This window comes from Amia ocellicauda, chromosome 15 (genome assembly GCF_036373705.1).
Source record: "Amia ocellicauda isolate fAmiCal2 chromosome 15, fAmiCal2.hap1, whole genome shotgun sequence".
Lineage (NCBI taxonomy): Eukaryota > Metazoa > Chordata > Actinopteri > Amiiformes > Amiidae > Amia > Amia ocellicauda.
The window spans coordinates 15,229,001-15,243,091 of NC_089864.1; the positions used below are offsets into that span (position 1 = coordinate 15,229,001).

Sequence of the window (14,091 nt, forward strand, 5' to 3'; positions counted from 1 at the left end):
AGGAAAGCAGCTGACACAAAATCATTCCAGCCTTTCCCTTTTAATCAGGCTTTCTAATGTACTGCCAGTGCCTCTGGTCGGGCCATGATAAGGCCAGTACAGTAAATCTAAGGGAACTGACTTTTCACGAAGGCTTGTTTACACAAATCAAATTCTTGCCCTAGGTTGGTTCCTGGGCACAACTTGCGTTTAGTATGCAATGCTGGGGTTAGGAGAATAGCCTGGCAAAAGTATGAGCAATGTCTGGCTTTTAACAGACTTTAACAGCAGTGGTCCAAAGGATAAGGGCACAGGCTTATGCCAGATTATGACATCATTCACATCTCTAGGATCAGTTTTGGTAAATGTATTAATTTCAATAAGTAATAAAACTAATTATAATCTGTAGTGTGAGTCATTTATTTTCCAATGGCCCATTATTGATTTCCTTCTTCAGACTCTGTTTTGGATTTACCACTTGCAACAGTTACCAGGGCTGTACAGACATGTCTTTTTTGTTTGTTTTGTTTATTAAAGTGCATGGCAGTCGTTTCTTCATTCCATGATTCCAAGTCAACTCATGGCAACCTGTCCATTCGCACCATGACTTGGATTTCGAGTGTTTCTAGTCCATTCTTAATTCTTATTTCTGCTCTCCCCCAAAACAACAGCAACCATGTTACACAAAGACCTGACCAAAACTGCACAAAAAAACTAAAATAAAAGGTGACAGTATCTTAATTGTGATATATTGTCTTCCCAACTGCACATGCTCAGTAGGGATCTGTACACTAACCAGTGATTACAATTGGCTACAATAACTAGTAATGTCATTAAAATGTACTTGTAAAACAGTACCGTCAGCACCTCCACCCACCCCTCTCGTAAGTTTTTACCGTCAGCAATTAATATTGTGACTGACTGGAAACTACAAAATCATATATATATAAAAGAACACGGAATGAAAGCTGAATAACCAGATGAAATACTGCACTCCTATTGGTGACAAAAAGTATACATCTGTTCAGTTCAGAGAGGTGGGTCTTGTTCATTTGTATGAGTGTGTGTGACAGACTGGGTGTAGGAATGTCAAGGGAACAATAACTATTGCTCATTGCAGTTTAAGGTGTCATATTGCTCCTGAAAACCCAGACGGTTTTCAAATGATCGGAAGTCATTTGAACAGTTCCTGACACGCCCATGCTCACAGACACACATACATGTCAACATGGAATAGAGATATTTCCCTATATGGAAGTCTACAGTTTTGATTGATGATAAATGGCAGTCAGATCGCAGGAATTCAGGAAATTCACCACCTTTTGCCGCAACAGTCATTTAATTCTGTATTAGTGACTAACATTTCCCAAGACGGCAGTATTTCAGACAAAACCATTTTTGGCCATGTCTGAAGAAAGACAAAAAACTTTCTCCTGACAGAATCCAAAGGGTCAGACAATTTTGCAGGTTTTATTACTGAATGGTTATGTGTGGCATATCCAGTCCCTTATCATGTGTCATGTAAAAAACCTTTATAATATGATGAGGTATGTGTATATATAAATATTTATTTTTGATTTTTAGCTTTGTTCTCTCTCTCTTTGACTCTTTCATCTCTCATTATATTTTTATACAAACATGGTTACACCAAACTGAAGTGTGAATAATAAGGTTAAAAAGGAGAATCTAGATACAAGCAATCCAATCAGTTTGCCATCATGAGGAACGTCAAGAATTGCCTGAAGAAAAAAAAGAAAAAACAAGGCACACCACCTTTATGTTTGGAAAAGAAAAAGTTGAAGCTCATGCTGAGAAGAATATCACCCATTCTGTGAAACATGGATGGGGCTGGTTTTCATTTTCATGTCTGTTTGCCACCCTTAGGTCCAGGTGCCCTTGTTAGAAATAAGAACATAAGAAAGTTTCCACCACAATCTCCAGACCTCAGTCCTATGATGTGAACTGAAGAAAGCTGTTTACAAGGATAAGCTGGAGAGGTTCTGCCTTGGAAGATCAACCAAATATGTCCTGAAAAGGGTAATAGCAAGCACCTGGTTGAGGTTGCCAATGTAATTAATATATTAATGTAAATTTTGGTAAGATAATTTTGCCCTCCAGATATATCCATCCCATGCTATTTTTTATAGTCAATTCAACTTTACATAATGTTAAAGAGTTTAACTGTAATCTTAATCTTAAACTCTGTGCTGGACCAGTTTTCTTTTTCCTTTTTTTTATCAGTGAGATGATGTTTATTTCCCGGGGTTGACATGCTACAATGAATTACAGTTTCCTCAGACATGTCTAATTTTTTTTCGTTTTATGAGCGCAGTCCTGATAAGTGCTTTCCTTACCTTTCCCCCATCAACAACAGGATAGCTGCTGGACCTTGTTGCGCTTTCAATTGTTGTCTTGACAACCCGCATTCGACAATTTGAAACTTCATCCAAATTATACACTGACCGTTCTGCACGTAGACAATAGAGTCCGCAGACGGTGCTCTACAGGTTGGGAAGTGTTCCCCCTGGCTCTCAAATTTAACTCAAACTAATTTAACTGCTTCACTCTTGGAACTTTCTTCTTTTTTTACGATTGTTTGTATGTACAGTCTTGTGGCCATGTCAATATGCCCCAATCTAGGTCGTACCTAAAAGGTGGACAGAAACAGACAATAGTAGGACCATATAGTGCACCAAAATGCCCAAAACTTCTGCTGCAGCTTCCCCTTTCTATGGTCTTAAAACAATCAAGTAAAGAATTGTGACTTAGACATATCTTAAGATTTCCCATAATTTCATAATGCTTATTTATTGGACATTGACCTTGAGATTGATTTTGTGAAATTATGGGAAATCTTAAGATCGCTGGAGTGCTGGATATATTATGGGGGTTTTAGATCTGTGAGAAAGATAACATCAGCAAAATACACCATGTGATTCACGAGACACGACTTTCTATTCCCTTTTTCGAGTCAGATTATGAACTTCAAGACCACCCTAAAAAAAAGGTTTACAAACCCCAGCATTACATTTGAATCACATTATGCACCTAGAAAAAGATGTCATAATAGTCATAACCCAGTTCTTTTAATGTGGAGCCAAATGGGAAGAGCATGTGATGGGTGGGGCAGAAGAGAGCAGCACAATTAACATCCCATCAAGCAGGGCTTCCTGTCACCATGGGAACCAGCTTGATTGGCCATTGTGTTTTCCTGTAAAGTGAGGAACGGCGCTGACCTTGATGACCCAACTCCACTGCACAGGAATCCTGGAAGGAGAGCGTGTCTGTGTGCGGACAGGAGGACATCACGATATCGTAACGATATTGTGGCACTGCCAAGGAGAGCTGCTCAAAGGAGGTTTGCTTTTTCCTCCTCATCACCAACGGTGTTCAGTGTCAAAGGTTAACAAGCCTTAATGAAGATTTGGGCAACTAATAGCACAAAGCAGACGCCATAACAATAAAAAAGGTGCATGACCGCAGGAAGAATGAGACACATGTGAGGAACACTGTGTTCGTACGTGTGTGTAGGTGTATGGAGAATTATTTATGAAAGCCCACCCAAATTAAGAACGTGTAAAATGTAACACTGACTGCCTTCAATCTTCAGGGAAATCATATCAGAACAGAGGGGAAAAAGTGTGGCTTCCAAAGAGACAATACAACTTAAATTCCTGGTACATCTAAAAATATACAGCATTTAAAAAACAAAATGTTTGGTAGTTTTTTTGTACCAAGAGTCACTAAGCAATCATTAGGATGCATTAAGGTAGAAAAGTGGATCGATGATTTAGTCAGACAGCAAATTATAAAACGTACCTCTCTGTCTGTTTGTCTTTTTTGTAATGGTTTTGTCTGTGCTTAAAATATAGTGAATGTGTTCAGATTTTTCTTGATATTAATCTCTTGTGTTAGACACAAACCACAAAAAACACATCACAGAAATATTTTTGAATGTTATGTTTTTCCCCACATTAAAACTGGTTTATTTTAATATTCTGATCTCATGTTCCATTCTATAGCTTCTATAATGTGTCCAGGCTATTGCCATTCTTACATTTTCACTCTTTCAATGATGTCACTTTGATTAGTTCTACACAATCTCTTCTCGTGGTTTCAACCGTACATGCTTGTCATTCTGGAGTTCAGTTACTTGGTTTTTGAGCCTTATGTGAGCACTGGTAGTATGCTTTGGTAAAACACTTTTCTGTTGAGGTTTCCTTTCAATAATGTACTTTCTCTTCCAAATACACTCCATCAAATTTTATCTCTTCTTTTGATTTATTCCATAAGATCTCCATCTGTGCTAGTTTGTTAGCCAAAGGTAAGTATAATTGTTGACTTTTTCAACTTTACTTCAGTCTTCTTAGTATTTACAGAGCCATTGAAGTCTTATTTTAGTTCACCCTGTTTGAGAGTTGATGAATTTGAAGCTGTAGGTGTTCAGGTATTAGGTGACGGTGTCATTGGCAGATCATAGGTTGCACAAAAGGCCCATTTATCTAAATTCCTTTTAATTTCTAATCCAAAATCTTGAACACAAACACAATTTTATAAATTGCACAAACTCACAAACTGTTCCCCGTCCCTAATGCAGCCTGCTCATTAAAGAAATATCATCATCAATAATAATGATCAGATATAAAATAAACAATAAATCATGTTGAAAATGAAAACCTAGGTAATGATGTGTGTGTTTACCATATGGTTTAGGCTGAACTGTACATTCATTCAGTAAACACTTCCTGTGAAAAGCAGTCCTGTCTCCACCTGTGTCTTGGTCTGAAGCTGATTGCTTCCAGCAGACAGTAAACAAAGATATTTACTGAAGGTAAATACTAAAATGACTTATTACAAGTCTGCTATTTATTCACTCAACTAGGCTTTCCTATTCTATACTAATGCTTTGAATGTAAATATGTACATATCACTGCTGCTAAACACAGATTCAATGTTTGAAAATGTTACACCTGTAACTGTAATGCAGAATGATTTCCAACTTATTTTTAAAAGTTTTATTTAAATAAGGTTAATGCTTATTCTGGTCTATTTGAGAGGTTCACATGGTGTGCTATTTTGTTTTTATTTGGAGTTTAAAGAGTTTCTCTTAATATTGCAAAAATAATATTAAATTAAAATATTAACATTTTAAACACTGTGTTGTGTATATGACTTTTGTTGGTGTTATAATGTAGGAATATCTATAGTAAATAATATAAAATACCTAGAATGTGATATATCATTATAAAGTCAATCCATTGTCATTAAATTACTGTATGGATGGGTATTTGTTGAACCTCTAATATTAAATGTATTTTGCAGCTATTAAGCAAACAGCATTGGATAACCTTGAGTTTTCTGTGAAAATATATGGTTGTCAGTAACTGTAAAGTGAATAATTTTGGGGTAAATTGATTAGATTTGTATTTTTTATCCAGATTCAACCAGAATGAATCAGATGCATAAATAATATATTACAATGTACCACTAGGTGTCACTGTTTCTCCAACAAATCAAAGTCATTTCTAAACTCTCACAAAATGTTTAAATCCCAGATCTATTGCCCTTTCCCACCACATGTACTTTAAGCAAGATAACTATTTATGTTCCTTTTAACAAATTGTACATATTTATTGATTATTATTTTCTTCTAATAATTGTCTAGCATGGACAGCAATGTGTATTGTGTTGCTTTTTATGAAGTGGTATATTTACATATATGTGTGTGTGTGTGGGTGGGTGTGTAACATATGGTTACTAAGAATTTGTGTTGTAGGAAACAAAGCACATCTTTGCTCACAGAAAATCCCTTAATGGTGTTGATGGCTCAACAGGCCCTTATCTAGGCCCTTCAAGATTAGGCCTCTTAATCCATCCTCATCAATCTCAGTTTAGCTTCAAGCTGAGGTCCTGCAGGGTTACTGTGAAACCCCTCTCCCACCCGTCTCAGCTCACACAGTGTCAGTGCAACACCCTGATCGTCCATCCATTTCATAAGGCATTTCAAACGTCTAATCTATTCCTAAAGAACGATGACAGCTTCAGAAGTAGATTAAGTAATCAAACCATTACATATATTTTTAGAATTACTTTTAGTAATGATTAACATTACTATAGACCCAATACTGAGTCTCTTAAGGCTTCATGCAGTAACTGCAGTAAGTTATGCCATGAGTGACCTTTCTCTGCTTCCATTTTACCACAGTCTGTGTTGTTGAGCCTGTTTGTTCTCTACTGCTGTATAGGAGACAAGGGCCACAGCCTTTTCTTCAGTACTACAATATGCGCGCATCCCCTACCTTTGAAAGTGATTGCATAATGTGTTGACCTTACCTCTCTTGGAGGCCCACGGGTTTCATTTTGAAGGGAGAAGGACTGGCGGACAGAGAGGGTTTGATCTCCGGCACAGACTGGCACTGGGGGTCGGCACTGGCGCTGGCAGGTTTGGGTGCCCGCTCGGGCTGCACCATGCTGTTGGCGATCTTCAGCTCAGGCTGCTTGGTCTGGACGGGGAGGGGGGCGAGGTGGATCTCCCGGCTCTGCGGCTTGTACTGCTGATCGGGGTACTCAATCTTCTCCTTGAGCCGGTACAGGACCTGCAGGGGCCATGGAGAAGCTGTGTTTCCAGCAACTGCCTTTCATGCAAAAAATAGTAATCATAATGATAACCTAAGCCTATGTTTTTACTACCCTATTAACCCATCTTAACATTGTACAACAGACCCGTCTCAACCCAACATATTATAGGAACTGGAATAAAATCAGGTGCTCAAATCCCCCTGCACTTCTTGTTCTGTTTAATTAGTGCCAAACCGTGCTCCTGTCCCTGAGTGACTTAATTCGGAGCCGCTGTGGGACTTCTGAAGCACAGGCCCTGGATTTATTACAATTTCAAACCCATTGATTCAGTTACAGTTGTCTGTGAAGCGGTACAAGTTTCAAATGGGGAATTACAGCAGGTGTTTCATAAGTACTGAGGCAGCCATCTCGGATTTCGCTGTGTCTGTGTAAGAAGGCATTCGAAGGAAGACTGAAGTGCTGAGCTCTCTAGCCTCTACTGCTTTATCTTAACAAGACCCTGCTAAAGTGCAGCATTTAGACTGCAATACTTTTCTTGGTGTCAGCAAAAGCTGCTTCATGATGTGTTCGCAACAATGCTTCTAATGACTAAAGCTGACTGGAAAGAGCATTAGCTCATCACCTTAGCAAACCCAACTACAGCTGGAGTTTGGCCCTTGAGGAAGACTGAATCAGCGAAATGGTGAACATATGCACAGCTTCACTTGCTGGTGTTTTAGGTACGAGTTTGCTTTCAAACGAACAGGGACATTCTAGTCTATTTGGTTTGATCCGCGTATGTATGTTTGCAACATTGTCCTCCAATTTTTTTGCAATGTAAAAGCAAACATTCTCGTTCCCTTGGAAATAAACCATTCCAAAGAGAGAAAATCAGTAGAATTGTAGTCAACAAGAAGTTGCAAATGGAGGACACAAACGTGAGACAAACCGAATCTAAACCAGAAAAAAGTGAAGTGCTCTTCAGATTATTTGCAAACAAACACAAGATGAAAGTACCCTTAAAGAACGCCTTTCATATGATATTACCAATTTAGAAAACTGCACATTTTTTGCATATGTAACTAATAGGGTACAAACATAGAAGACTTTGTGATATTTGGGGAGCCATACAAATACAATAGTTATAAAAATATAGTTGTGCTAGACAGTATTTTTCTAAAATGTTTTTTTTTTTCTGAAATAAACTGAATATTTTGAGCCGAATGAATAGTTTATTTTACATCTCTAAGAAAGGGCTTATTTCACAGATAAAAGCCAAAGGAAAAAGGTTTAAACTTGACCCAAACAGCTCATTTAACCTGTTGTGACATTTCTTCACTGGCCTCCTATTAGTCTGAGATGACATCAGGAGCCTATGTTTGTCCAATTAGATTGTAACCTTTGTGATGTGAATTTCTATCCTGATTCAACCTTATTAAGCTAATCAGAGTCTTGGCTCCTCTGGCACTGACTTGAATTTGTGAGTGACCAACTATGACCTGTTCTCATCTCAAGGTACCAGAGGGCCCACCGTTGTTATGCCCCAAGGCTGTTTGTGAAATCAGGGGAGTGCATTTGAATGGCATTGTGTTATCAGCCCACCTGTACTACAGTGACTGCTCTGACCCAAGATATAAATAGTGCCAATGCAGCAAGAAACAATATACATATGGAAAATATATATTACAGTTTCGAAGTCTCTACACAATCTGTAGATGATAACAGTGAAGTAGATTTTTTCAGTCTTGCCCGTTAGTGTAAATATTGTACTAACTGAAAATCAGCCTTGAATGTATCCCATTGTGTGATGAGGGAGCTTGTCACCTACAAATACATATTAATAGGCAGCTCATGACAAAGTATGAGGAATCTATCACTTTTAATAAACATGTTTTCTGACTTACAATAATTAATAAACTCCTACACAGTGGATATCATTTATAGATGTAGAGAGTCTATGTGTTCATCTGAACGAGTCTGGCCTCTTAGATAAGCAGACAACAAGTTTTAGTGAGGAGATTACTTGTTATTTTCTTAGTCACTGTCTGCTATAAGGAGCTCAGCACACTGACATAGCTTCTCTCAGAGTCCTGCTCAATTCTCTGAATAGCAGATCATTGTTTTAGGAATGCTTGCTCCTTAATATTATTAAAAGTATAAATAGCAGACACTTAACTGTGCAAAAATATCAGTTGAAGTTCTAAGTATTCACTTGGCTTCCAGTCTGGGCTTCTCAGTCTTACTTTTTAAGTACTAAAGACGTGGAAACACAAAGCCATGTTGTGGCACGACGCATAGTTTCAGGAGACTGGCTTTCTTGTCAGTGTACTGGACAACAATTGGGGACCTGTGGCAATGTTTTAGCCTATCGACGAAAAATGGGTCCACGTACAAGAAAATACTCATCAAAAGTTGTAAATGTTAATGTTTAAGCCAGCCACTGACAAGTGGTGGAAACATATTTTAATCAGATAATAATAATGTATTAAATTCCATATTTTAAATCTGACAACAGCAAGACTAGTGTCAGGACACTGTTGGGGGAAGGGCAGGCAAAAATATGTGAAATGTAATTTAAAAGACCTAAACTACCTGCCTAAGAAAACCCAAACATCACAAACTCTGGTGCAAAGGAATTACATCAAATTCAGCAAGAGAGCTTAAAGGTTTTGTTTATTCGCAACATGATCTACAGGTCAAATATAATGTAACAATTTACAAAAGCTGTAATATAAACATACAAAACAGTAATCCAAGGGTAGAAATGATCATCCTTAACAAAACATCAGCATTAAAATAATAAAACTGCTACATTTTCATTAATTTTCGGAATACAGATCTATTGTCGGAAACATATCTTGGATTTGAACAGTGAAAATATTATACTGAAGTCCATTCTTGCCTTGTTGATTTAAGCGATTAAAAAGCGGTTTAAACAGCTGGTCATTTAAATTGTTTAAGGATTTTGCATATGAATGCTTCTGTAGTTCAGTCTATAGAACTGAAAGCATCTCTGTCGAGGCATTTACATCCCACTCTTTGGTTTAAAATATAATTAAGGCCATTTTCATTTATTTATAAGGATGCGCAAATTAAACTAACCGGGTTCAGCCCAGCTGTTTTATTGGCTACATTGTGCAGGTCTACTGGTGATGTCATAACACACACACACACTAATTTTGATCCAGCAAAGTTGCCTGAAACGAATTCCAGCCACTGGTCCTGAAAAGTGGCTTTGTATTCCCTGGGCCTCATGCAACTTTACACTCCTAGAAGTCTACTGCTTTCATTTTAATAGTCCAAAGTCTTATCATTATTAGAAAAATAACTTATGTTAGTGATTGCACTCATCACGAGAGATCCTGATCTAGCCAATCAGAGGTGTTATGAGCCTGACACTTTACATCATATATTTATACACAGTTACTGTAGGCTGTCAAACATTTAGAAGTAGTGTACTGGCCCAGTGAAGGATTGTATTAGAGAGGAATCATTAGGAGGACAGATCACCAGGTTTGCACCCATCATTAAAATGCCAGCTTATTCCTCTTCTTACGAGCACCATGTTTAAGATGTTTATAATCTTACTATTGTGTCTGACAGCACTCTGTGTATCTGACCAGACTAAAAACATTCTGTCACAGAAGCAGTTCATTTCATAGGTCATTCAAGAACAACACAAAGACATGTATTCATTAATTCTCGCGAGTTTCTTCCACACAGGTACCTACCAACACATTCCTGTGCTAACAGTGATCTTAAGTGATGGCTCGTCTCTGGAGTTGAGCTCAATTTGTCCTACTTTTTGTTCTTGTAGATGAAACACTTTCTGACAAAGTGCTATAACAATAAGATGGGTAAAATATCAGCTTTGGCTTGCCTGGAGCGAACATGAAAAGTGTCCTGATGGATGTGGACCTAAAATAGCATATTTAAGCAAATCAGCAGTGAAGAGAAAAAGGTTTTAAAATATCCTGGTATTTCCTACTTAAATTTAACTACTGCTCTCCCTCTCTCCATAATGCTGCTTCTGACACCAATCTCTCTCCCAGCCCAACCCCCTTCCCATTATAATAATATTTTTTGACTATGTTTTATTTGTCTGCATGCATTAGTGCTTTGTATCAAATGGTCAAGAGATTCCTTATTTCACTTTTTGTTTTGTTTGCAAATCTACTGTAAACAGCAGTGACACTTTTTATTTTCCTAATTTTAGTGTTGTTATGATTCACAGATTGCAGGTAGAAAATTTGAAAAATAATTTCTGGAAGGTGTGTGCTTGCTGCTATGCACCTTTTATATATATAAATGGAATTCCCAACTTTTCTTCATCAATCGTAACATTGACAGCCAGTATGAATTGGAGCTAATAGAACTTCCTACTGAACTTGCGAGGTACCATCCCTTGCAGAGTCCAATAAATAAATAAAGGCTATAATCAGCCTGACATAATAATAAAAAAGCTGAACTTACCATTAAACAAGTGACAATGATTACAAAGATGGTGAGAAATATAACCACAGCATAAAATCCCTCTTTGGTCCACACGTTGTCCCTCTCATGTTGTCCTTGCAGCACATTTTTCTGCAGTGGAGAAAAAGCAGCAGACAGTCAATGGCATGCTTTCATTTGGAGAACAAGTTTAGTAAGCAAGTCTGAGAGCATTTTTACACTTGGCGTGATGTTTTGGAACATACTGCTGCCTACCTACAAACACCAGCCCACCTGTGACAGCTGTGACAGCCGGGCCAGCCTCACGCAACCTCCTACCTACCCTGCCATTTCTCTCATGCAACCAGTGATCTAGAAAGTTTCTGAGCTGTGTATAAAAATACCCCTCTAATGGTCTGACCTGGAGCTAAGTAAACAAACACTGTCAGGTAACGCGGTTAGTGTCGCTGTCAGAAAGCAAACACTTCAGCTGCCAATCCAGCTTCTCTCTGTCCCCTCCCACCTCACCCTCCCACACAGGCTTGCCTCCACCGCTCCATGTCACAGTAGTCAGCAGAGGTGAGGGGGAGACCCAGGAGAAGAGTCTAGTGGATGTAAAGCCCCTAGATGTAAAATCCACAGCGATGAACAGCTCAGTGTCCATAAGCAGGGAAATAAGTGACTGCCCCTTCGTGTACCTAGAGCAGAGTGACGGCTGATCTGCTCACAAAGGCACTGAGAGAGGGAATCCCCTGCCTCGAAAGAGCAGCGAACCTCTCTGGGAAGGAGTCTTTGTAATCCCCCCATCTATTTTTCAACCACATGGACAGGACAGAGTAAAGCACACAAAGCCAAGGATGAGGCGCATTCTTCATGGCAATCTGTTCATTTCGGAGATACACTCCAAGGCCTGTATGGGCGTTTGAATGGCTAGCCAATTATATTAAAGCGGATTAGTTATCCAGAGACTTCTTATTAACTCTAAATTCCCATTCATGTTCTGGATGAGTACAGAGTATGTGGTACAGGCAGGATACAGAAAAACTGCACATTTTTTTGAGTAAAAAAAAAAAAAGAAAAGACAATTCTGAGCCAAAAGCAAATTCTGAAAATTGCTAAACAATTACACAGAATTCTTTTCACATGAAAGAGCTTTTGCTTCTAGTTCAGATTTAGCCCTCTGTTAAGTGGAGGCACTGACAAAGTGTGCTTTTTAGAGGATATTAAATATGCATATCTTAAATCGAACATCAAGCTTCACTCAGGAAAGAAAATCATCTAATTAAAAGACTGCACAAGTATTCTACATTAAAAAATACATATACAATCAATCCAAGCTCCTTTAGTTCAGAGAAGCCTGGCATTTTTCAAGCCTTTAAGAAGATCCTTTCACTGAACTGAAAAAGTAACCTTTTTAAGAAAATACAAATCAAACGGACAAGGATGGGTTTGATGGGTTTTGAGGTGGTGTGAAATATTTCTGACAAAATAATAGCATAAATACAAACAATCACTGTTATTTATACTAGAATGAAGATCTGAAAATAGAATCTTCTCTTTACATTCTGAAATTAATTAATGTAGTTTCCTTCTGTTAATAATCTGTAGACATTTATTGTAAAAACTGGCTATGTCAAAACATCATTTTATTTGACAGGTATTCATTAAAAATACATACTGATAATGGCAGAAGTTGAAAGTGTTGCGAAAACATCAGCCAGAAATATAACATACTGTACGCTGATAGCAATTTCAGATTTCTATTGACATAGTCACGCTAAATAAAACTGATGTGGACATTTTATACCTAACAAACAGGCTGACTGTGTTTCTGGTATTTAAAACATTACTCCACACTGAACTTTGGAAGATTACACAGTCAGTCAGGAGTTTTACTGTTCTGGGAATGACTGCGAATGTGAGATCTGTCCACATAATGCAGTTTACTGTCTACATGTTTACTGTGTTACATGAGGTGACACACTTTCGTCCCTCTCGCTTAACACTTCATACCAGGCTTGTCAGTACATGAATGTGTGACAACCACTATCGGTCAGGGTGTCTCAAATAAAGTAATAACTGAATAAAATCCTTTTTACACACACAGATCACTTTAATCCACATGGTCAATTTTGTCAGATGACTTAATTTCTAATATACAGTGTGAGGTCAGTTAATAAGGTATTGTTCCAAACCATTTTCCGTTGCCCCAATTTTCCCAGACTCAAACTACAACCATTTATCCAATGTGATTTATCAGTGGAGTGCAATGATTATCCTTACACATACTCTGTTTCATACTGTTTCCACTTTTAAACATCCACTTTCTGAAATACAGGGCCACATTTTGCTCTGAAGACAAAAGCACTGAAACGTGTTTGTTTTGTTTTGTTTGAGGAATAACAATATTTTCTCTGTTACACTGGCCTTGTCTCTTACAGCCCCAGGTTTGTTACATCAGGTGATCGGTTCAGCTATGGCAATGAGAGTTATAGGAAAAAACATTAGACAAATAAGGGCAAGATCCAAAATAAAATAAATCAATAGAACATACAGTAATTAAATTGCAAACAGAAACTATTTACATTTCAGTTTTGACCAAAGACATCAAAGTTTACCCTTAAGGACTTACCCTGCTTTTAGTAAAGGTTTTTCAGGATTGCGCAGCGACACAAGTGTGATATGCGTGACTGTGATTGCTTGTAATTAAGCCCATGTGGAAAATGAGGGGCACAAAAATGTGATCAGCAGTGACTCATCTTTACTAATCGTTCCATGGGTTGGTTTCAGAATCATCGCTGGAAGTGATAACCATTAGCTGCGATACAGGCTTTACCTCTTTGCTAGAATGAGTATCATCGCCTTGGGCATTTTATTCCACTGCTTGAAATGACTTTCTAGATACTACTGTAAAAGTTTATGCTGATGCACGAGCACATGTATGTTTGGGAACCTACCTCTGGGGTGACTTCAGTGATGCCAAACTGGGACAGGCTCTTGTGAAGGATGTTGATATTAAGGGATTGGATCACTTCCTCCGAGGTTACAGGATCCACCATGTCTGCTTTCTCTGAAGACACGTAGAGCTCTATGCAGTTCTTTTTCTCCTGTGAGACAGAGTCT

General features: G+C 38.1%; 1 protein-coding gene across 2 annotated transcripts in view; it reads right to left on the reverse strand.

Annotated features, from left to right (window-relative positions):
• The window catches only part of ptprr (protein tyrosine phosphatase receptor type R), a 62,329-nt gene that overhangs the window by 18,743 nt on the left and 29,495 nt on the right, over positions 1 to 14,091 (reverse strand). Inside the window, exons 4-6 of one of the 2 annotated variants that reach the window (XM_066723686.1) lie at positions 13,926 to 14,075; positions 11,011 to 11,121; positions 6,313 to 6,614 (exon numbers count right to left, since the gene is read on the reverse strand). In XM_066723686.1, the coding sequence (XP_066579783.1) occupies positions 6,313 to 6,614; positions 11,011 to 11,121; positions 13,926 to 14,075 (563 nt within the window). The remainder of the gene's footprint in view (positions 1 to 6,312; positions 6,615 to 11,010; positions 11,122 to 13,925; positions 14,076 to 14,091) is intronic. The other variant, XM_066723687.1, reaches the window with a different exon arrangement.